The following is a 24,857-nucleotide window of genomic DNA, read 5'->3' as shown; positions in this document are numbered from 1 at the left end:
GATGTGAATCGGACCATAGTAATCTATAGGGTTTTTATTGGTTGATTTTTGAAAGTAGATTGCCAGGTCTTTCTTCCTAGTCCTTCTTAATCTGGAAGCTCTGTTGAAACCTGTTCAGCATCACAGCAATATGCAAGCTTCCACTGACAGACAGGTGGTGTCTGCTCATGAAGTGTACTGCCCAGGAATTGAACTCAGGTCTTCCGTATGGAAGGTGAGAATTCTACTACTGAACCCCCACTGTCCTACCTCACTTGCTAAGGATGTTTAATAATAGCACCTACCTCTCGGTGGTGGTGGTAGTGGTTGCCATTGAGTCAATTCTGACTCATGGCGACCTCATGTGTTACAGAATAGAACTGCTCCTGCTCCATAGGGTTTTCTTGGCTGCAATCTTAACAGCAGGTCACTATGTGTCATGGATTGAATTATGTCCCCACAAAAAAGTGTATACTAACTTGGTTAGGCCATGATTCCCAGTATTCTGTGGTTGTCCTCCCTTTTGTGATTGTGATTTTATGTTAAAGAGGATTAGGGTGGGATTGTAACACCCTTACCAGGTCACATCCCTGATCCAATGTAAAGGGAGTTTCCCTGGGGCGTGGACTGCACCACCTTTTATCTCTCAAGAGCTAAAAGGAAAGGGAAGCTACCAGAGAGTTGGGGACCTCATACCACCAGGGGCAGAGCACAGCGTTTTGGACCTGGGCTTCCTGCACTGGGATGCTCCCTGACTAAGGAGGACTGATGTATCACAAGGACCTTCCTCTAGGGCCTACAGGAAGAGTGGGCCTTTCCCTCAAGCTGGCACCCTGAGTTCTGACCTCTAGCCTACTAGGCTGAGAGAGAATGAACTGCTCTTTGTCGAAGCCATCCACTTGTGGTATTTCTGTTATAGCAGCACTAGATGACTAAGACACCAGGCTTATCATCCGTGGTACCACTGGGCGGTTTTAAACTGCCATCTTTTCGGTTAGCGGCTAAGCGCTTAACCATTTCATCACAAAGCCTCCTCACCTACCTTCCAGGGTCCCTGTAAGGGTTCAACATGCTAATTTAGACTAAGGGCTCAGCACAGTGGACGTTGTATACAGCATGCTCAATCAGTGTTAGTCGTTGTTATGAGGCAGCGAGCTCCCTGTCATTGAGGGTAAGTAAGCAGAGGGCTAGGGACCATCTGTCAGAAATGGGATTTCAGTTCTGGGTGAGAGAAGGGATTTGATGATATCTAAACTTCTCAGATTTGCATTGGGCAAATCTGCTGCAAAAGACCTCTTTAAAGTATTAAAAAGCAAAGACGTCACCTTGAGGACTACGATGCGCCTGACCCAAGCCATGGTGTTTTCAATCGCCTCATATTCATGTGAAAGCTGGGCAATGAATAAGGAAGGCCGAATAAGAATTGATGACTTTGAATTATGGTGTTGGTAAGGAATACCGAATATACCACGGACTGCCAGAGGAATGAACAAATCTGTCTTGGAAGAAGTACAGCTGGAATGCTTATTAGAAGCAAGGATGGCAAGATTTCATCTCACATACTTTTCTCATGTTATCAGGAGGGACCAATCCCTGGAGAAGAACATCATGCTTGGTAAAGTAGAGAACCAAAAAAACAAAACAAATCCTGCTGCCATTGAGAGTCAGTGAAAAAGAGGAAGACCATCAACAAGATGGATTGACACAGTGGCTGCAACAATGGGCTCAAGCATAACAAGGATTATGAAGATGGCGCCGGACCAGGCAGTGTTTCTTTCTGTTGTACATAGGATCGCTATGAGTCGGAACGGACTGGATAGCACCTAACAACAACAAACCTCTCAATCTCAAAGATCTCCAGGCTTCCTCCCTTCACCAACCCGCCCCCGTATAAATGCAGCCTCACAGCTGAGCGCTGATTGCAGAGGGCAGTCAAAATGTCAGAAATTTCCCCGAGAGACCAAGGGAGGAGTTTTTGTGGGTTTTTCGTTTTTCCTTTCTCCCTTGCCCGGAAGCACAGGGTTATTAAAACTTCAGCAAAATGCCTCACCCACTGCATTAGCATAGGTGCTCAGTGGGTCTCCACCCCCATCACCAGCATCTTGAAAAAGGGCGGTGGGAAAGGGAGCCCCCCTTCCTAAGTCACAGCTCCTCAAGGGAGGAGACCTCTGACCTGGAACCTGGGCTGTCACTTCCCCCCTCCCCCCACCAACTTCCCATCAAGGTCCCTCCAGGCTGGGATCAAAGGGGCCAGAGGAAGGTGGGAGGGAAATGTCTTTCTCCCAAGGCTGGAACTGTGAATCCCAAGAAAAGCCACAGAATGTTGTAGGGCACATTACTCCAAAGGGAGAGACTAAAAAACCCTGACTGAGGCCGGCCTGGGAGAAGAAGTGTGGGAGCCACCCAGCACTAGGTTTTCGAGGGCAGTAGAGCAGGGAGGGGTGCCAGAATTTCAGCAGGGAGAGGTGGGGTGGACATCATAGGTGGAGGGAGAGGCACGCACGAAGGCCCAGAGACTCAGAAGTGCACAGGTGGTTCAGACAACACCAGGCAGAGCAGTTCCTGTAGAAAGGCGAAGAGAGATAAGGCTCGAAGGGTAAAAAGAGACCTCACTATACCCCTGAAAACCCTATGCCGTCGAGACTAGCAATAAACAGTTGCTGGATGGGTGGGTGGATGGGTGGGTGGGTGGGTGGGTGGATGGGTGGGTGGATGGGTGGATGGATGGATGGATGGATGGGTGGATGGATGGATGGATGGATGGATGGATGGATGGATGGATGGATGGATGGATGGATGGATGGATGGATGGATGGATGGATGGATGGATGGATGGATGGATGGATGGATGGATGGATGGATGGATGGATGGATGGATGGATGGATGGATGGATGGATGGATGGATGGATGGATGGATGGATGGATGGATGGATGGATGGATGGATGGATGGATGGATGGATGGATGGATGGATGGATGGATGGATGGATGGATGGATGGATGGATGGGAGGAAGAATGGGTAGACAGGTGAGCGAGAGAGTGAGTGAAAAGTCAGGAGGGTAGATGCGTATGTGCGTGGATGGGTGGATGGATGGAGGCCCAGCCAGTTAATCACTGAAGTCCTAACTCTGAAAAAAGGATGGGGACCTACCTGATATACAATTCAAAATCAACACTAAACCACAAAATAAAGGTGAGAAAGTCCAATAAAGTTCTGCTTCCCCACCCCCTCCCCGCTCCCCACCCATAATTACTTGAATTATTTGGGGGAATAGAAAGTATCAAATTATCTCCCAAAAGGTTTCCTCGTCCTTTGGTGGCCTAAGCACGGGCTTGGTCTGCATCTCATGGTGGATTAACAAGGCCACAGGTCTAGAATCAGGCTGACCGGATCCCGTCCAGCTCCAGCCACACACCCGCCATGGGACCTGAGGCAGGCATCGAGCCTTCCTGTGTAACGTGGGCCTATCATTACCTCCAGACAGCATGGCTGGAGGATTAGATGAGCTTATGTCTGGACCAACACAGGGCATCTTCCTGATGACTCTCGCCCACTCCCAATGACCTACCCTCCTCCAAGCACTGCAGCCATTATGATGAACCATTGTACACAGCAGCTTCCTTACATCCTTCACTGGCATACTAACATCTCTCCTCCCCTCTGATCTTGTCTGATCCTGGAGGTGAGACCACAGTTCATCTTTATCTGATGCCTCACACAGCTGAGGTCACTGGATGTGCCTTGGGACTTTTGATAATAACCACAGATGATGGAAATGCCTGGGGACCCTGTTCTAGTTGCTTCCCTCCTCCGCCCTGAGCATCCTCTGCAAGCAGAAAGAACAATGGTCCTCCCTGTTCTGGAAGTGCTTCCTGATAATCTACTAGGAACAGACCACCGTGATGGGGGCAGGCGGGCCTTCCAGGAAATGAGCTCCGGGCAGGAGACTGGTCACTGAAAGATCTCTAGTCCTGGCTGCCCTGGGGCAAATACATGTTCTGGGCTAGAGCAGATGAGGACCATAACGGACTTGCGGAGCTGCTGGGCAGTCAGGAGATGTTGATAGTCCAGGCGCTAGGGGCACAGATCAAGGACATAAGACATGAAGAAAGCAAAAAAAATGACACAACCTTACTTGCTGAAAGTGAAGAGGACTTGAAGCACTTACTGACGAAGGTCAAAGACCACAGCCTTCAGTATGGATTACATCTCAACATAAAGAAAACAAAAATCCTGACAACTGGACCAATAAGCAACATCATGATAAACAGAGGAAAGACTGAAGTTGTCAAAGATTTCGTTTTACTTGGATCCACAATCGACACCCATGGAAGCAGCTATCAAGGAATCAAATGACACATTGCTTTGGGCAAATCTGCTGCAAAAGGCCTCTTGAAAGGGTTAAAAAGCAAAGATGTCACTCTGAGGACAAAAGATGCTCCTGACCCAAGCCATGGTATTTTCTATCACCTCATATGCATGGGAAAGCTGGACAATGAATAAGAAAGACCGAAGAAGAATTGACACCTTTGAACTATGGTGTTGATGAAGAATACTGTATATACCATGGACTGCCAAAAGAATGAACAAATCTTGTCTTGGAGGAAGTACAGCCAGAATGCTCCTTGGAAGTAAGGATGGTGAGACTTTGTCTCACATACTTTGGACATGTTATAAGGAGGGACCAGTCCCGGGAGAAAGACATCATGCTTGGTAAAGTAGAGGGTCAGTGATAAAGAAGAAGACACTCAACGAGATGGACTGACACGGTGGCTGTGACAATGGGCTCCAGCATAACAAAGATTCTGAGGATGGCGCAGGACTGGGCAGTGTTTCATTCTCTTATACATGGGGTCACTACGAATTGGAACTGATTCAATGGCATCTAAAAACAACAACTAGGATCACAGAGCCCTGGGCTCCAGCCCCAGCCAGCTCCGCCATTTCCCAGCTCTGTGACCTTGGGCAAGTTACTTAATCTTGCTGAGCCCCATGTCTGTATCTCCCAAATGGGAATAAAAAGTAGAAATTTTAAGAAGCCCTGGTGGTACAGTGGTTAAGCGCTTGGCTGCTAACCAAAAGGTGGAAGGTTTGAACCCGCGAGCTGCTGCACAGAAGAAAGACCTGGCAACCTGCTCCCATAAAGATTTCAGCATTTAACCCTATGTGGTAGTACTACTCTGTCCAATAGGGTCACTAGGATTCAGAATTGACTTGAGAGCACACAACTACAACAACGAGATGATGCAATGCATACACAGGTTTCAGACTAGTGTATTGTAAGTGTTCAATAAGAGACAGCTATAAATTAAAAGCAAAAATGCACAGAGATGTTCTTTCCTCCATGTGGCAGCAACAAACCCAGCCCTACCCTCCCAAGAGAAAGTTTCTGGATTCTGTGACATTGGGGAAGGACTTCAGAAATCTTTAACCAACCATGCCAATGATGATGTTTGCTCCCATCTTCCCTGCTCGCCAGTCCCCCCAGATGGTTGTGACTTGAGGACAAAAACCACCCCTTATCTGCACCCCCAGCATCCCCACTCACCTGAGGGGCAGCGGTAACAGCACTTCCCAGCATCCTTGTCATAGTAGCGGTTGGGGTCTCCAGCACAGATGTCCTCGGGGCCTCGATCCTAGAAAGTCAGACAAGCCAAGAGCTAGTGAGGCCAGGAGGGCCCCAGACATACATTCTCCCCCATTGCCTCTGGCCCCAGGAAGCCTGGTCTGCACTGGATGTCAAATCCAGACCTGAGCTGAACCTCATGTTACAGAAGAGAAATCACAATGGAATCTCCTCGTTTGCTATTTCCCTCAATCCTGCTCCTCCCTCCCATCTTTCCCACTGGAGTTGATGGCAACTCCAGCCTTCAGGTCAAAAACCTTGGCATCTTCCTTGACTCTCTCTTTCTGTCATATACTTATATAACCCACCAGCAAATCCTCTTGCCCTCTTCAGACCACTCTCCCTACCCCTCCATCACCCTGGTCCCAGCCACCATCAGCTCTCGCTTGGATTAATCCATTTGCCTCCTACCTAGTCTCTGGGGTGGGCCTAGCAATATGAAAGTCTGGTAAACTTGTTTGTTGAAGTCTAACACCTATACAGAATAGTGCACAGACCTCAAGTGCACAGTCCCCTGAATTTTTACAGTGTGAACACACAATGCAACCAGCACCCAAATTAAGAAACAGAGCATCACCAGTCCCAGAAGCTTCCCTCATGCCCCTTTCCACTCACTACCCCCAAAAAGGCACCCACTAACCTGACTGCTACACTATACATTAGTTTTGTGTTTTTTACCTTTACAGAGTATAATCATACAGTCCCTTCTCTTGCAACTGGTTTCTTTAATTCAACATTATATTGTGGAATTATCCACATTGTTACACATAGCAGGAATTTGTCCACTGCGTGAATACACACAATTTACCTGTTCTACTCTTGATAGAGATTTGGATTAATTGCCCTTTTCAACTATTATGAATAATGTTGCTAGGAATATTCCTATCCATATATTTTGGTGAACAAAATGTGCATCTTTCTGTTACATATATACCTAGAACTGGAATTGCTGGGTCATGAGGTATGTGTGGAAACCCTGGTGGTGTAATGGTTAAGTGCTACGGCTGCTAACCAAGAGGATGGCAGTTTAAATCCACCAGGCACTCCTTGGAAACTCTATGGGGCAGTTCTACTCTGTCCTATAAGGTCGCTATGAGTTGGAATCAACTCGACGGCAGTGGATTTTTTGGTTTTTTGAGGTATGTGTATAGTCAGCTTTGATAAATTCTCCAGTTTTCCGAAGTGATTATACCAATTGACATGTCACTGCAGTGTATGAGAGTTCCAGTTGCTCCACATCCTTGACAACACTTGGTATTGTCAGTTTTTTAAATCGTAGTCATTTTGGTGGGTGTGCAGTGATAACTCACTGTGTTTTTTATTTGCATTTCTCTGATGAATAAAGATGTTGGGCACCATTTCACATGCTTATTAGTGATTTGGATATTCTCTTGTGGAAGATGCTTATTTGAGTCTTTTTTTCTATTTTTTTTTTAATTGGGTTGTCTTACTTTTATTGATTTGTGGAAGTTCTTTATATATTTTGAATGCAAGTCCTTTGTTGGGTATATGTATTGCAAATATCTTCTCTCATTCTATGGCTCGTCTTTTCACTTTCTTAATGGAGTCCTTTGTTGAGCAAGAATTCTTAATTTTAGTGGACTCCAATCTATTGATCTTTTCTTTTAGGGTTAATGAATGCCTTTTTGGTGGTCTTGTTTAAGAAATATTTGGCCACCTAATGTCATTGAGACATTCACTACATTGTCTTCTGGACAAAGTATTTGACCTTTTACAGTTAGGTTGGTAATCCATCTGGAAATCATTTTTGTGCATGGTGTGAGGTCGGGGTCAAGGGTCACTTTTTTCAGGAATCTAAATTTCTAACAGACTCCTCCATGTGTTTCTGGGGCTTTTTAAAAGTTAAGCCCCACTGCTAGAGGGGGTTCAAGAGAAGAAAAGTTTCTGCTAAAATCCTGGGGAAATAATTCTGTCCTTCCTGGAGGGATGACAGTGGTGCACCAAAGAAGGTTTCCAGGGAGACTCATAATGGTGAACTCCTTGGAGGGAGGGAAGAAGGAACTGTGTCCCATCTCCATGTCCTCAGCATCCAAGATGAGGCCTGGCAAAGAAAGTGGCCACTGTGGGATGAATGGAGATGCAATTTTCTTGGTTTGGAGGAAGAATGCAGAAGAGGTGGCACCCGAAAGCCTCCTTCTTCTCTCCCCTGAAGGGAACAGTGAAAATTAATAAACCAGTATTTCTGGTATGTTCAGAGAATACAAAGGAAGCCAGTGAGGCTGGAAGCGGGGGGAACACATGGGGTGTTGATTACATTATTCTGTTTTTTCACATATATATCACCATAATAATTTGAAATAATAACTATAACCTGACATTTGCATGACACTGGTCTCAGGACATTTGTGTGTCTTCTATCTCATTTAATCCAGAGCCCAGGGCCTTGAGGACATCCTCTTCTCCCAGCCCACATCTAGCCTCCTCCCTCCAGCAGGATCTCATTTCTCTCAGGCTCTTGGGGGCCTCTCCAGGGGGCAGGGAGCTTCCTGGACAACCCAAGATTCTCCTTGAATCCCAACATCTCACCAGGTGAGGTTTAGAAGCCTACAGATAGGGTGGGGTAGGGGTATTATGGTTCGACCTGCTGGGCCGGCTAAGTATGGGAGAAATTCTGGTTGTCGGCCTGGGTTTCCCTGCCTTGCTTGCCTGTTCACCTCACTGACAGCCTGAGGATCTGAGGGGCCATGGTCTCAGGCCCCAGCTCACTCTGCCAGGGTCTGTGGGTGGCTGAAGGGGAGCCCTGGATGCTCCCCTTCATCTCCTGGCTCCAGCATCCTTGGTCAATGGAGGGATGGGATGTGGGGATGCAGGGAAGAATAGGGAGCCAACAGTATTGTGCACTCACTCCCCTGAGTTTGGCCTTGGGTGCCTGCTTTCACACAACTTCTCCTTTACTCCACCCCAGTCTATGTTGATGAGGGCCCGGAGAGGTAATCACCGACCCAAGATCACCTAGCTGCTCAGTGCAGAGAGGAGATTCAAGCCTCACTATATCCCCAACTCTCTCCCCCTCTCTGGACCCAAAGCTCCCCATCTTTAAAATTAAATATCCAGTGCACTGATCAGGACACAGTATCACTTCTGTGGTCTTCCTACCAAAATCCATAACCTGAACCTCATCATGAGAGCACATCAGACAAACCCAAACTGAGGGACTTTCTACTTAACAACAGATTTGGGTTATTTTTTCTTTTTTTAATTGGGTTGTCTGGCTATTCTTATTGATTTGTTGAAGCTCTTTATATATTTTGGATGCAAGTCCAAAAGCCTATAGGTAGGGACTCTCCGGACTCTCCAGATGCTCCAAACACGTCAACGCGTGAAAGACAAAGAAAAGCTGAGGAATGTTCCAGATTAAAGGAGATTAAAGAGACATGACCAATGTTTGGATCGGGTCTTGAATAGTGGGGAAGAGGGGGGTTGCTATAAAGGACAATATTGGGATAACTGGTGAAATTTGAATACGGACTTTATGCTTGCTAACATTATATCAGTGTTAAATGCCCTGAATTTGGTCATTTGTTTATTAAGAGATGTCCTTATTGTAGAAGAAACATGATGGGATATTTAGGGATGGAGGGCCACAATGTATGCAACTAACCAGCAAATGGTTCAGTAAAACAAAATAATAATACAGTAAAACCTGTGAAAGCCAGAACCCGTGTAAGGCAGAAACCTGTCGGAGAAGGAAAATTCAAATATTTTCCACTAAAACAAGCAAAAGAAAAGTGGTAAGATTGCATCCTGTGAAAGGTGGAAAACTTGTGAGACCTGGAAAAACAAAGCAGTCCTGCCAAGTTCCAGCTCTCACAGGGTTCACTGTAACAATAATATGTGGGTACATAAAGACAGAGAGAAACAAAGCAAATGTACAAAACCACACATGTAACTAATGGCACCTAAAGGACACCAAGTGCTCAGGAAATGCGTTGGAATCTACTCAACAGCAGTAGATTGTTGGGTTTTTCAACAACAGGACCCATAAAAAACCAAACCCATTGCCCTCGAGTCAATTCTGACTCATAGTGACCCTATAGGACAGAGTAGAACTGCCCTATAGAGTTTCCAAGGAGTGCCTGGTGGATTAGAACTGCCGACCCTTTGGTTAGCAGCCGTAGCACTTCACCACTACACCACAACAGGAATTCTGTGTAAATGGCGGGAGACAGGGAGGTAGAGTACACGGTGTGCCACTACCGGGCTGCTGTCTTCTCACCGTCCAGTGGGACCATGGGATGTCAGCCAGGTCACCAGGGCCAACTCATCAGAGCTCCATGAAGGGAAGAATAGAGGATTTGGGGGCCTCCGTTCCCTGTGGGGCATAGGGGAAGGAGAGAAGCCCCCTAACCCCACATATGGACTGGGCCCCAAGTCCCTGCAGCTATTCCCAGAGGTGTAGGCTGGACAGCTCAACCCCATCACCCAACACCCACCCCAGATGTCCCCAGGCCACTCTGGAAGCCTTCTCTGATGGGGACACTGGGGAATTTTTTTGCCTATGATGTCACTGTCTTAGAAGCGTCAGAAAATGGGGTCAGTTCAATGCATACTTGTTGTTGTGGAAGTAATGACAATAGCAGCTACTGAAGCCAGCAACCCCATGAGGCCCTACACCATGGGAACTGGACCCTGAGAGGTGAAGAGCCCTGCCCAAGGTCACACTGTGTAGCCGGGTCAGGATCTGAATCCAGGTCATCTGACCCTTGCCCACTCCACCAGAACACCAAGCACCTACTGTACGCCAGGGAGCTAAGCGGGACCGGGACCAGAACCACCACCACCACCACCACCCTCCCCCAAGCCCTGGAAGCTTTCACTTCAGTCAGAGACATGACCCACTTTCCCAGAAACTGGAGAGAGGAGGCATCTGGGACCCTTGCAGCACTGTCTGTGGTCCCCAAAAGCCAGTCCCCTGCCCCAGACAGAGCCCTCACCCCAGCCCCCCTCACTGCAACCCTCTGCCAGCTCCGCATCTACCCCACTGTCCCCCACTGCGCTTACTTCCCACTTACATGAGCCCTTCACCCATTCCAGCCTCCCACAGACTACGCAGCTGCAGCAGCCTGAGCATCTAAGGCAGCCCCCACCCCACCCCTGAGGTCTGTTACGTTGTCTGGCAAGAGCCACCAGCTCCCATTGGCCTAGGATCCAGGTCCTGGATGGCCCACCAGCTCCTGCTGCCTCAGGGAAGTGGGAAAGATGGCTGGGACAGTGCTCTGGCCCCTGTCTGGAAGGGGAGGGGGTCCAGAGAGGAGAGAGGGGAGAAGGGGAAACCCCAAGGACTGGAAGGGGGGCTTTTGGGTGGGGTTCCCCGACAGGTTTGAGGCAAAGCAAGGTGTCCCGCAGGGTGATGAGCTGTACAACCCAGAGGCTCGTGGCCAGCCTTAGTGGCATCGAGATAAAAAGAGAGTGGCTGAAACCTTACCATTTTTTTTTTTTTTTCTATTTTCAGGTTAGTTTGGTTTTCCCTGTAAAACCTGGTACATTTCACTTTCAAAAAGTCCCACCTGAGCTCATCTAGGAGCCCTGGTGGCACAGTGGTTAAAGGGCTTGGCTGTTAACCAAAAGGTCAGCGTTTCGAACCCATCAGCCACTCCACAGGAGAAAGATGTGGCAGTCTGCTTCCGTAAACTATGAGCCAGGATCAACTGGATGGCAGTGGGTTTTTGGTTTTTGGTCTTAGGTGAATGGAGGAAACAGAACAGGGCGATACCTGGGGGAGCCAGAATCTAGAGCTGGTGTGGGAGTAAGGGTGGGAGAGGGGGAAGAAGGGGTCAGATCAAATGCAAAATCCCAAAGGGGGCCAGAGCGGGAGAGGCAAGTCCCACCCTCTCCTGGGGCAGGCGTGTGGGGGGCCAGTATCCACTGAGGTCTCCTACTTCTGTGTGTTCTAACACCTTATCACCCAGGTGAGGCGCCTGGACCAGCAGCACTGGCATCACCTGGGAGCCTGTTAGAAATGCGGACCCTCAGGCTCCACCCCAGACCTAGTAAATCAGAATCTGCATTTTAACAAGGCCCCCCCAGGAGAGTCGTGGGCACGTTAAAGGTTGAGAAGGCCTGGTCTACCAGAAGCAGAGCCCAAAGACTGAAGCTGCAGGTGCTACATCATTTTGCTTCTGAAAGGAAAGATTATTCTAAGGGTCAACAACAACTAGTAGGTACTATGATCACCCCATTTGACAGGTGGGGAAACTGAGGCACCTGGAAGTTTAGAAATGCCTAAAGTTGCACAACTAGGCAGTGGCAGAGCCAGGATCTGGCCCCAGGCAGTCTTGCAACAAGCTCATGCTCTTATCCACCAGGCTATCTGCCTCCTTCTTGGGAGGGTCCAACCAGAGGCAGGAGGTGGGACTGGGGTGGCCATGAGGATGGGGCCCGCAGCCCAGGGCTGTGAGACTTTAGTCTCATGAAACTAAGATCAAGGTGTCCAGCAGAGCCACATCTTTCCTGGAGGATCTAGGGGAGAATCTTTTTCCCTGCTCACTAAGGTTGTTTGCAGAATTCAATCCCTTGCAGGCACAGGACTGAGGTCCCTGTTTCCTTGCTGGCTGTCAGCTGAGGACCACTTCTAGTACTAAAGGCTGCCCGAATCTTTGGCTCATGCCCATTTTCAAAGCCAATAAGGGCAGGCTGAGTCCTTTTCACGTTGCATCTCTCTCCTTCTCTGTCTCATCTTTCTCTAACCCACTGGGAAAGGCTCTCTGCTTTTAAGGACTCGTGCAATCAGATTTGAACCACCCAGACAATCCAGAATAATCTCCCTATCTCAAGGTCCACACATTTCATCACATCTACAAAGTCCCTTTTGCCATGTACCATAACATATTCACAGTTTCCAGGGATTAGGGTGTGGACACCTGGGGGAGGGGGGGACATTATTCTGCCTCCTACATCCCTGCTCATAAGTAACCGCTAGGCTATACTGCCAACATGCTGGGCTTCCTCATCTCCTGGTTCTGGGAGGCGCTGAACCCCTCTCTCCACCCTGAGTGCTCACCTGAGCTCCAGACCTACAGACCACCTGACATTGAAGCCATGGCCCTCCCACACCTTAAGCATACCCACAGGCACACCTAGTTGTCCCTAGCCACAAGAGGCATCCCTCACCCTATCCGCCACACCCTAGAAGCAGGAGTCAGGCTGAGAATCGCCCAGTTCCCACCTCTGGTCCCCAGGGAGCTGAGGGGGAGTGTGCATGGCTCCACGCAGCCTGACCCCACAGTTGAAGAGAAAACCCACTGACAGTGGGCCCAGAAACAGCCACAAAGATGGAACCTGGAGTCCCTGGCTATAGGGAACCCCAGGAACAGGTAAGCACCTTCTTTGAGATGAAATTTTCAAGAATAGTGGGCAACCTGACTGAGTACCTACCAGGCGGGGTGGAAGAAAGAGGTGGGAAGGGGCCTGTGGTCAGCAGAATAGTGATCCCCAAAGATGTCCACGTCCTAATCCCCAGGGCCTGTGAATATATTAGGTTATGTGGCAAAGGGGAATTAAGGTTGCGAGTGGAAGTAAGTTTGCTAATCAGTTGACCTTGGGGAGATGATCCTGAATCATCTGGGTGAGTCCAGTGTGACCACAGGTTCTTAAATGTGGAGGGGGGCGGGAGGACAGAAGAGGGACTGATAAAGAAATGAGATGACGGCAGAGCAGGGTCAGAGAGATAGGGTGATGCTGGGCCTGACAATGGAGGAAAGAGTCTAGAAGCCAAGGAATGGTGGCAGCCTCTAGATGCTGGAAAAGGCCAGGAAACAGATTGTCCTCTAGAGCTTCCAGAAAGGAGTGCAGCCCTGTCAATGCCTTGATTTTAGCCCAGTGAGACCTGTGTCAGACTTCTGAGCTACGGAACTGTAAAATAACACATTTAGCAGCAGACAGGCCTAGAAGTCACAGCCTTGAAAAACCTGATCGGCAGTCTTTTCTGCACATATGGGGTCACCCACCATGAGTCGGAATCGATGGCAACTAACAACAACAGATGTGATTAAATAAGAATCTTAAAATGGGGAGACTAGCCTGGATTATCCAGGTGGGCCCAATATAATCACTTATATCCTTACAAGAGGGAGGCCAAACCAAAAAGACAAACCCGGTGCCTTCGAGTCGATTCTGACTCATAGCAACCCTATAGGACAGAGTAGAACTACCCCATAGAGTTTCCAAGGAGCACCTGGAGGATTTGAACTGCCGATCCCTTGGTTAGCAGCTGTAGCACTTAACCACTACGCCACAAGAGGGAGGCAGGAGGGTCAGAATCAGAGAAAATGTGGATGCATGGTCAGGGAGAGAAAGGGAGAGAAAAAGAAAGAGGGGGAGAGAGAGAGCGTTCTGAAGCAGGGGTGGATTATCCAGTAGTACAGGCTTACTTGCACTTACTTACTAATCTGTAGTGAACAATTTCACACATCTTTGATGTGGTGAAACCCATGTGAAATTGTTCATTACAGATGATCTGGTAAGCAAGGTAAGCACTATGCTCACCTTGCCTATTGGATAATCCACCCCCGTTCTGAAGATGCAATGCTACTGGCTTTGAAGGTGGAGGAAGTGGCCAGGAGCCAAGGAATCCAGGCAGCCTCCAGGCTCTGGAAAAGATAAGGAAACAAATTCTCCCCTAGTGCCTCCAGAAGGAACGCAGCTCTGCCAACTCACTTTAAACTTCTGGCCTCCAGAACTATAAAATAATAAATGTGTATTGTTTTAAGCCACAAAGTTTGTGACATTTGTTACAGCAGCAAATTCATATTAGGAAATGATACAGCATTTCTATTAGGAAACTAATATAAACTGCAACCAGGACGAATGAAAGAGACGACTCTGGGGTTAGAATCAATCAACAGGGTAATTTGGCAGCTAACAGAATATGGGGCCTTGGGCTGCATGAACAGAAGCAGGGTGGCTACAGTGAGGGTAGTGTTGATGCTCTCAGCCCTGGCCCAGGCTGCCCCAGAATTCCACAGAGGCCCACATCAGGGCCAGGCTCTGCCAGGGGCTCCACACACCAACATCCAACCTCCCACTTGACGTTTGAACACAGGCAAAGCAGAACCGGTGCTTTTCTCCAAACACCTAATCTGTTCTTTGCTCACTTTTTCCCACCTCCGTGAACAACTCCCACCATTCAGTTGGATGTGGAGCCCCCAATCAGGACATGACCCCTGGTTCCCCCCTTGCCTCTGCACTCACACTCAGTCCATCTGCAGGTCCTGTTTCATTCCATCTCCAACGTATACCCACCTCCATGTGCCACTGCCCTGGTCCAGGCTCCCTCATCTCTCCCCTGGAGCCCTGCAATAGCCTGGCCTCCAGCACCCATCCTGATTCCCCCACCCAGCTGGCACAGTCCACCATCCAGACAGCAGTCAGAGGGAACCTTAAAACGTGATGTCGCTCCCCAGCTGAAATCCTTCTTACCGCAATCCACAAAGGGTCTGCACTGTCCACCAACTTCTCTGCCACCGTCTCATACCACCCTCCCCTCGCCCACTCACTCCAGCCATACTGGCTTCTTCCTGTTCCTCCAGCTTTGAGGTTTTACCTCTGCTCCCTGTCTGGATGGTCTTCTCCTTGGCAGGCTCCCTCTTCCCATTCAGTGTGCATGTCACTGTCTCAGAGAGGCCACTCTGCTTTCCAGATCTAAGAGAGCCGTCTTGTCTCTCTCACACCGGCTGGTTAAAATCCGCACCTCCCCCCCGCCCACCACCACCACCACATTGCAGTGACTGCCACCAGGCTGCTTAACATCTGTCACCACCAGCAAAATGTCAGTCCCATGACTCGGAGACTGGGTTCGGCCCTTCATGAATATATCTGCAGCGTCCAGAACGGTCCCTGGTACCCAGTTGCCGTTAATTGCCATCCAGCTGATTCCGACCCATGGTGACCCCATGTGTGCAGAATAGAACTGCTCCATAGGGTTTTCAAGGCTGTGCCCTTTCAGAAACGGATCACCAGGCCTGTCTTCCGAGGCACGTCTGAGTGGGTTCCAACAGCCAACTTTTTAGTTAGTAGTCCAGTGCTTAACCACTGTGCCACCAAGGACCCCTGGTACACAGTAGGTGCTCAGTAAGTGTTTGTGGAATGGGTAGCAACAGGTTGACAAGAGGCTTTGAGCCCATGTCACATGAGAAATAAAAGTTGGAGGACCTCAGTGTGGTTGGCTGGGACACTTCAGGGGCCCAGCGTCACTGTCTTCACATCACACAATGATATTTCTGAGAAAAAGGGAGCTGACTTGCTGTATGCAGCCCCATCTGCTGGAACTAGGACTGAAGCTTCAAGGAGATAGATTTCAGTGCATTGTAAAGAGCCTTTAAGCATCAGAGCAAAGATTCCCGGAGTGGCGCAAGTGGTTTACACTCAACTACTAACCTAAATGTTGGCAGTTAGAACTCACCCGGTGGCGCCACAGAAGAATGCCCTGGTGATCTGCTTCCATAAAGATCACAGCCAAGAAAACCCTATGTTGCAGTTCTGCTCTGTAATACATGGGGATTTCCATGAGGAGGAATCAACTTGATGGCAACAGTTCTTTTTGTCTTTTTTTTAACTATCAGAGCTAACCCAAGACGGCATGAGCTGCCTCGGGAGGGAGTGAGCACCCTGTCACTGGAGGTGTACAAGCAGAGACTGGATGATTACCTGGGACAGCTTGGAACGAATGCCCCATGGAGCCTGGAACCCTGCCTGGCACAGGGCAGCTGCTCCCATACCATGTGCTAGAAGAATGCACGAATGAATGAAACAAAGATGCATGTCTGAGAAGGACTTAGGCACTCAATGAGTAACTGGACTGAGCAGTGTATAAAAGTCTCTCTCCACCAGTGAGGCCACCGAGAATGGTCAGTGGTTTTCAACCATATGCAGTGAAGATTCCGGAACAAGTTCCCTCCTCCACCAACAGCCGCTACACATGGTGGGAGGAAAAAGGGAGGGAAACTCGGAGAACTGGCAATGCCCAGAGCTGCCTTTTTTGACATTATACACTTCTGGGCCTGGGGCCCAGCTTACCTGAGTTCTCATTCTGCTCTCTCCCTGCCCAGTCCTGGGACTGTGGACAAGACCATTCCTCCACTTCCCCATCTGGAAAATGGGGACCATGCTACCAGACAGACCCACACCACAGGACCAGTGCACGGCCCCAAAAAGACCATAAAGAAGCAAAAGCCAAACCCATTGTCGTCGAGTCAATTCTGACTCACAGCAACCCTGTAGGCCATTAAAAAAAAAAAAAACCTCACTGCCATTCAGTTGATTCCGACTCATAGCAACCCTATAGGGCACAGTAGAACTGCCCCATAGGACTTCCAAGGAGCAGCTGGTGGATTCGAACTGCCGACCTTTTGGTTAGCAGCCGAGCTCTTAACCACTGAACCACCAGGACTCCCCCCCCTCAAAAAAAAAAACAGTTGCCGTTGAGTCGACTCTGACTCATGGTGACCCCATGTGTGTCAGAGTAGAACTGTGTCCCATAGGGTTTTCACTGGCCAATTTTTCTGAAGTATATGGCCAGGGCTTTCTTCCAAGGCACCTCCGGGTGGACTCCACTGGCTTGGTTAGCAACCGAGCACATTTACTGTTTGCACCACCCAGGGTCTCCTAAACTAACCATCTGTTGTGCCTCTCACCACTCTCCAGGCCCAGATGCAGACACTCTTCAGCCCCATTTTCCTTCTGATGACTTTCCTGAGGTGAACAGCAGCGGTGAGAGTGCTGGCGAGCCTGAGGATGAATCACAATCAACTCAAGAAACAAGTCTAGGTCTGATATGAGTGAAAGCCTTCGAGTAGAAGCAGAAACTTACAGTAAACGTGGCCCTTCTCCCAGCACTGACTGCTCTCAAGCTGAGTAATGTGGCTGCCCAACCCCAAATGTGTCCTCCTTGCTGCCCCAGCCTCTCACAGAGGACGGGGAGGCCACCTTTAAGATAAGCCAACACCTCTCAGTGCCCCTCACGGCAGGGTCCCCTCATCCTGGTGCATAAGGTGGAATTCTGCCTGCATGCCGGAATTTGAGCAGCCCTGGAAAAGTTTCCACTTTCCAAAGTAAAACCAAAAAGTCTCTTCTGCCATCCTGCCCATGCCTGAAATCCCACCATCAGCACTCTACTCTATGGGGAAACTACACTTTCAAAGTGGAAACCCCAGGGGGAGGTGTGACACAGCTTATCTATCACCTGAGCAAAGATTCATTCATGAGAACCTTGCACCTCCATGAGCGCCAACTCGGAGAAGAGTCTTCTAAGTCCAAGTCGGGCTGGAGGAGAATCGAACTGGAATTTGGGGGCATGGATGTGGGAGAGGAGTGTCCGGGTAGTGAAAACGATCAAGGGCTTGGCTGCTAACCAAAAGGTTGGCAGTCTGAACCCATTCAGAAGCGCCTCAGAAGAAAAGCTTGGTGACATGCTTCTGAAAAGTCACAACCACGAAAACCCCATGGAGCATCATTCTATTCTCAAACACATGGGGTCATCATGGTCAGAATCGACTCAACAGCCACTGGAGTGTGTGTGTGTGTGTGTGTGTGTGTGTGTCCTCCACGCGCACTGGAGGAAATCTTGGTGTACCCTTAGTACTGCTGGGAAGATGATGGGGGAATTCTCCTAACTGCTGAGTTCACCATTTGGTTCTGGAATGCCGTGGGCTTGCCCCTACGCCCTACTTGTGGGTGAAAACGGTGGAGTGTTGAGGGGAAGCCTCATGGTAATAAATTCTTCTCTCAGAATTTGCAAAAGTCATCCTAGATAACATTGTAAAAGCCACACTTGGGGAGGCTGTGATACAAAGCGTCACAGGCTAAATGTCTTCCTCAGAAGTTTCCATGCCAGCAAGTAGGCATTCTTGCTCTCCGCTGCCAGCCACAAAATGATGCTTTGTACAATCAAAAAGAAGGATTTAAAAGTCAGAGATTCAAGCCCTGGCTTGTGTTTTGCTTTGTTGTTGTTTGAGGGGTTTTATCTGTTTGTTTGTAGTAATAAGCTTCTCAGACTTTTATGGGAAAAACAGAAGTGGAAAAAGGTTTGGATGGTCAGAGGAAGTACTGTGCTGGGCAGGCAGTCCCCTCCCCCACAGATCCCCCCCCCCCCACCGCCACATTCCCAATGCCAAGAAATGACCCAGGAGCTGGGCCCTCAGGAGAGATGCTTACCCCTCTAGTAGGCGGGAAATGCAAATTAAAACAAGAAGGATAGAGTCCTTTTCACAGTCACATTGACAAAAATACAACCTCTGATAAGATCAAACGTTGGTTAGGATGTGGGGAAGTCGTTACCCTCATGTACTGCTGGTGGGAGGGCAAATTGGTTACCCTGGAAGGCAATCCAGCAATATCTTTTCATTTGGATACATATTTACCCTGTAACCTCAATATCCCACTTCTTCACATCTTCCCTGGGAAAGAATCACACACATTCCCAAAAGCTTCCATATAGGGCTGTACATTGCAAGAGCAATAAAAACAGAAGGAAAAAAAAAAAAAAGGAGTACGAACCTTATTACCCATTGAGAAGGAACATAAATAATTAAATTATGGAGCACCCACTTGGTAGAATATTAGACAGCATTTTAAAAGACAAGTGGAGGATCTATAATTATCAGCGTGGAAAATTCTCCAAGACATACTGTAGACATTGTGAAAATCAAATGAAGAAACATAGGTACCATATAGTATTGTATGTGGAAAACCCTATATATTTCTGCTAAAAAAATATAAAGATATGGACATACATTTGTATAGGGTTGCAATGAAACACATCAAATCAATGAGGGCTGTTACTTCTATGAAGGAATTGGGATGAGGAAATGTCAAAAGAACTTAGTTTTATCTGTAGTGTTCATAGTTTTTGCTTTGAGGATATATTCATACATTCTTTGGAGAATATATAGAGGTTTCACTCTGTAGAAAAGAAGCATGCTAGGTTCCACCACCAAACACTAGCAAAGCCTGCCTGGCCCTCTCACTTTTTTGGTTCCCCTTCTCTCCCCAAGATCTTGGCACCCCAAACTCTCACCTCCCCCGGGGTCATGAGCAAAGGGTTTGGGGAAGTAGGAAGGGTGTTCTTTAGTCAGTGTCTCTGCCTTGTAAGGATGTCAGCTGCTCACTCTGTTGAGGGTGTCTCACGTTGCCCGTTGAGATGGAATTGGGGAGGTGAGTGGACCTAGGAGGGAGGTTTGGTGTACCTGCAGTATGGGCCAGGAAGATGATGGGGGAATTCTACCTCTGCTGAGTTCACCATTGTGTCTGGAATGCTTGTTCCCTTTCCTGCCTACATCCTCCTTCCGTCTGCCTGAAGCCCATGGGCCCTCTCTTTCCTGATTTCAGATTTGGAGGAATAGGACTAAGTTCCAAGTGTGGGTCGCTCTCTACCTGTAGGGATTAGAGGGGGAGCTAGACCCTGCTCCCCCCAAGCGGACTGCTATTGCTCTGTCCTTTGCCCCCTGTACCTGTTTTCAGCAGGCATCCACCAACACCCTCTATGTGCTACCCCAGGGTCCACCAGGATATTATGGTGGCCCATGGGCTTCTCTCTGCCCTTCAGACCCTGCACACAGCACTGACAGCAGTAGATGACGTGACCAGGTCCACATTGTGTTAATCTGAGCTCTCCCCCCAATGCCTGGTTTGGTGCTGGCCACCAGTAAGTGCTCAGTTTTCCTATAAAGAAGCCCCAAACTCGGTGGTGGGACTTCCCACCAAAGGAAGTCAGTACTGACCTTTCTAAATGGTCAGATGCCCACCACGTGCTCCAGGACAGGAATCCTCACATGGTTGGTAGGCAGGACTGGGGCCTGGGGGCCCGACTCTGGCTGGTCCAGCATCTTCACCTCTGCTTCTCACCCACACGCAACTCTCCCTCCCTTACTAGACCCTCCCAACCCCCACCCTCCCTCAGGGCGAAGAGCTGGAAGAATCAGGCAGAGGAACAGAGCCCAGGCACCAACCTTTTCTGACCACGGGAGGCCCCACCTGCCTGCCCGAGACCCCACGAGCCTCACCTGATCAGCCCCGGACCCCGACGGGGCCACTCACCGAGCGGGATAAACAGCGTCTGTCTGGTGCCACGCAGTGCCCCCAGCTCAATTAATGTTGAATGAATGATCGCCAGCGCCTGGCGACGGCAGGGAGGAGGAGCCCCCACTAGCCCTTCAGTCAACCACCCACCTGTGAGAACTTGTAGATTCCACCACCCTTCTTGTCACTTGCGCCCCCTCACCCCAGTTGGGCGGGAATGGGGTGAAGAGCTTCCCTGCCCCTTCCCCTGCGCCCCCACGCGTGTTGTCTGGGGCTCAGGGTACAGGGTGAGAAGGAGGCGGCTCTGGATCGCTAGCGCTCCCCCCGCCCCCAACTCCCGCTCCAGCTCCAGTCACCTCTTACCGTCGGGGGGGCTCGGAGAGCCCGGAGGAGCAGCAGTCCCAGCACAGCACGGAAGGCGTGCATCCCGGCGACCGGAGGAGGGCTCCCCAGCCGGGGAGACTGGGAAGCGCCCTAAACCCACGTGCGGTCCCCACAGCTCGTAGACGCGCGCTGTAGACCTCAGGCGCCGGGGGTTGGGAGCTCACCTCCCTCAGCACCGCACGCACATAGTGAATCACTTCAAAAGTGTGTGCTCCTTCCCCAAGGGTTTGGCCCCAACTCTTCCCTCCCCCATCACCCCGAGGCTCGCTGGGTACCTAGAGCGGTTTCCAGGAACATTGCTAATAACAAATACGAAAAATCCGCCAGGGGTTGGCGGTGTGGGGAGCAAAAACGTGCAGAGATGACTGAGGGACAGGCTACCGGGAGCACACTTGTAGGTTGCGCTTTGAATGGCCCGCCCCGGATTTGACGACTGAATGAGTCCCCTGGCACCAGGGAGGAGGCCTGGAGTTTGCTGCCCTGTCCTGGCTGGTCGGAGGAACATAGAAGGCAGCTCCCCGCAGGAGGTGTGGAGCTCAAAGGAGACTAGGAGACCGTGATCTGATCCCAAAGTCTCTACTCCCACCCCATGAAAAGTGAGACCTGAGCAGGTTCCTGCTCCTGACACTCTGATCAAGCCAACCTTCTTCCTCCAACTGTAGGTTCTTTGGAAGAAACAGCTGGAGTCAGGAGACTCACAGAGAAAGCCAACACCATCCACACACCCCCCTATTCGTAAATATTTGCTGTAAAGTGAATCAAGGGATGGATGAAGGATGGATAGATGGATGGATGGATGGATAGGTATGGATGGACTGATAGGTAGGTGGGTGAGTGGGTAGAAAGAAGGAAGGAAGGAAGGAAGGAAGGAAGGAAGGAAGGAAGGAAGGAAGGAAGGAAGGAAGGAAGGAAGGAAGGAAGGAAGGAAGGAAGGAAGGAAGGAAGGAAGGAAGGAAGGAAGGAAGGAAGGAAGGAAGGAAGGAAGGAAAGAAGGAAGGGAGGGAGGGAGGGAGGGAGGGAGGGAGGGAGGGAGGGAGGGAGGGAGGGAGGGAGGGTGGGTGGGTGGATGGGTGGATGGGTGGTTGGACTGACTGTTAAAAACATGGATGGACAGAAGAACAGCGTATGTGGTTATCAATCCACAGATGTTTCTCCGCCCGCTAAGAGTTTTCAGCTCAAAGGAGGAGGCTGGCACTCTGACATAGAAAAAAGAAACAATAAATTGCTGAGGCTGCTTATGTACAACCAAAAACCTCATAGGATTTAGTTCCTTGGTTTGAAGGCTTAGGGTCATGGTTTCCTGGAACATCCCAGTTAATTGGCCTGATAACATGTTTAGTGCCTCTAGTTCATTGCAAGCAGCCATTTAAGGCATGACAATTGGTCTGTATTTGCCTGGAGCCACAGAGGAAGAAGGAGAGTCAGGAATAGGAGGATACGGAATGTGTGGCTAATTGCCTCCATGACTAACTGCCTCTTTGGCCATAAGACCAGAAGAAATGGATGGAACCCAGCTACCATTACTGAACTTTTTGATTAAAAATTCTATAGAAGAATCTTTATCAAAAGGGGAAAATACAGAACAGAATTTTAAATTCTTATGGACTCCAGACTTTCTGGAGCCATGGAGGCTGGATGAACCCCTGAAACTGTTGTGCCGAGATAATCTTTAAACCTGAAACAAAAAACATCCCCTAACATCTTCCTAAACCAAACAATAGTTTAGCTTAACTAGCAAAAAATGTCTGCCTTGAACATTATGCTTTTTTAAGGACTATCTATATGGAATCAAATTGACAACAGCAACTCAAAAGATGAGACAGAAAACTTAGGGGCAGTGGGTTTATATTAATGAGGAAGGAACAACTCAGAAAAGGAGGGTGAGAATAGTTGCACAACCTGAAGAATGTAATCAATGTCTCTGAAATGTACGTATAGAAACTGTTGAATTGGTGTGTGTTTTGCTGTGTATGTTCTTAACAACAACAAAATAAATTTTAAAAAAGAAAGAATACAAGCCTCATTCTAATTAGGTTCTCATTTGTGCGGGGGATGATTTTCTCCGCCAGAGCTTTCTCATCCCAGAGGTTCTCTTTTGACTCCTTTCATTCAGTAAATGTTTATTGAGCAGCCACTGGGTAGGCCCAAGACAATGGTTATTTTGCCACTTTTTTGTTTGTTTTTTTCAGATGAGGAAACCAGGGCTCAGAAACAGGCAGGCAGCCCTAGGTTCTCTAACTAAAGTTGGACAGGTTTTTTCCTATGAGCCCAGAAAGACCCAAGGACCCTCAGGCTTTTACATCTCAGCCTGTCCTGTAGAAGGCCAGGCCCCTATCTTCTGGAAATAACCCCATCTTCACCAGCAATAACCTCCAGCCAGAACGTTCCCAACAAAAATCTCAACTCTTGATCAACCCACACCCAATCTTCCTTGGGCTCCTGGATTCCACTTGGAAAAATTGCCCCTCTTATGCCCCCTCCCAGGAGATCCACTTCTGAGCTCTCCCCTGGATGCCCCAGGCCCAGTGTCGTAGGATGTTTGAGCTGGGACTATGTTAAATAAGTAAGTTATGGGAGTAGCCTGCCTAGGATATTCCCAAAGCCAGGCAGGGGTGGGAAGAACCCAGGATATATGTTTCCCAGTCTAGAGCTTTCCACAATACAAGAGCTGGTGTTTTGAATAAATAAATACTTGTTAAACACACATACAACCAAACAACATCAAAACAGTTTGCATGAGGGAAAATACAAGTAAAAATCAATTACAACTTTTGAAAGTTCAACCTTTCTAGTAATCAACAAAGATGCAAATTAAGGCAAACTTCAGGAACTTTTTAGATTTATTTAATCTTTTTTTTTGCTTTATAAAAATGATTTCTGTAAAATCGAGCCCCACAGTTGCGGTGAAAACGGAGTATTCATTCATACTCTGCTGGTAAATTTTACAGTTCTTTTCAGAAAGCAATAAGACAATTCTTAGAAAAAGCTAAAAAAAAAAAAAAAAAGTTATTTCTGACTTGTTGCCCAGTAATTTCATCTCAGTGAAAAGACACTAAGGAAATAGTTGAATCAGAAAAAGAAAACTATAAACACAGTGCTGTTTCCCAAAACATTACTTATAAGAGCAAAATTTTGGAAACATCCTGAGTGTCACAATAGAGAATGGTTAAATAAATCATGATACATCTATTTAATGGGGTATTACACATCCATTAAAAATTAAAGTTATATAAGCATAGAATTATCCTATGACCCAGAAATTCTCCTCCTAAGTATATACCCAAAAGTACAGATACTTGTATATCAGTGTTCATTAGAACGCTGTTTACAATAGCCCAAAGGTAGAAGTAACCTATACGTCCACCAACAGATGAATGGGTAAATAAAAAGGAGTACATAGGTTCAATGAGCTATTTATTACTCAACCATGAAGAGAAATGGAGTCCTGATGCATGCTGCAACAGGAATGAACCTTGAAAACATGATGCTGAGTGGAATAAGTCAGTCAACAAAGGGACAAATTTGTATATCCCACTTACATGAAATATTTAAAATAGGCAAGTATATAGAGATCAAAGTTGATTAGTGGTTACCAGAGGTGGGCAGGAAGGAGGGGAACAGGTGGACTCACTGCTTAGGGGACACTGGGCTTCTGTTAAGGATGATGAAAATTTTGGAAATGAATAATGGTGATGGTTGAACACTTGATAGACATAATAAATGTCACTGAATTGTACATGGAAGAATGTTGAAATCGCTAATGTTTTGTTTTATATATATATATATATATACCACAAAAAAAAAATTTTTAGAGATGCCGCGGAAACCCATCT

General features: G+C 48.3%; 1 protein-coding gene across 1 annotated transcript in view; it reads right to left on the bottom strand.

Moving 5' to 3' along the window:
- The window catches only part of TNFRSF8 (TNF receptor superfamily member 8), an 81,255-nt gene extending 60,061 nt beyond the window's left edge, over window positions 1-21,194 (bottom strand). The window contains exons 1-2 of the mRNA XM_049877952.1: window positions 21,004-21,194; window positions 5,530-5,617 (exon numbers count right to left, since the gene is read on the bottom strand). Coding sequence (XP_049733909.1) covers window positions 5,530-5,617; window positions 21,004-21,066 — 151 coding nt within the window. The 5' untranslated portion in view covers window positions 21,067-21,194. The remainder of the gene's footprint in view (window positions 1-5,529; window positions 5,618-21,003) is intronic.
- Between the last annotated feature and the right edge of the window lie 3,663 nt (window positions 21,195-24,857).

The sequence above is a fragment of the Elephas maximus genome, chromosome 3, assembly GCF_024166365.1.
Source record: "Elephas maximus indicus isolate mEleMax1 chromosome 3, mEleMax1 primary haplotype, whole genome shotgun sequence".
Lineage (NCBI taxonomy): Eukaryota > Metazoa > Chordata > Mammalia > Proboscidea > Elephantidae > Elephas > Elephas maximus.
Note: the sequence above shows the minus strand (reverse complement) of the source record. Positions and strands in the feature narration are given on the sequence as shown.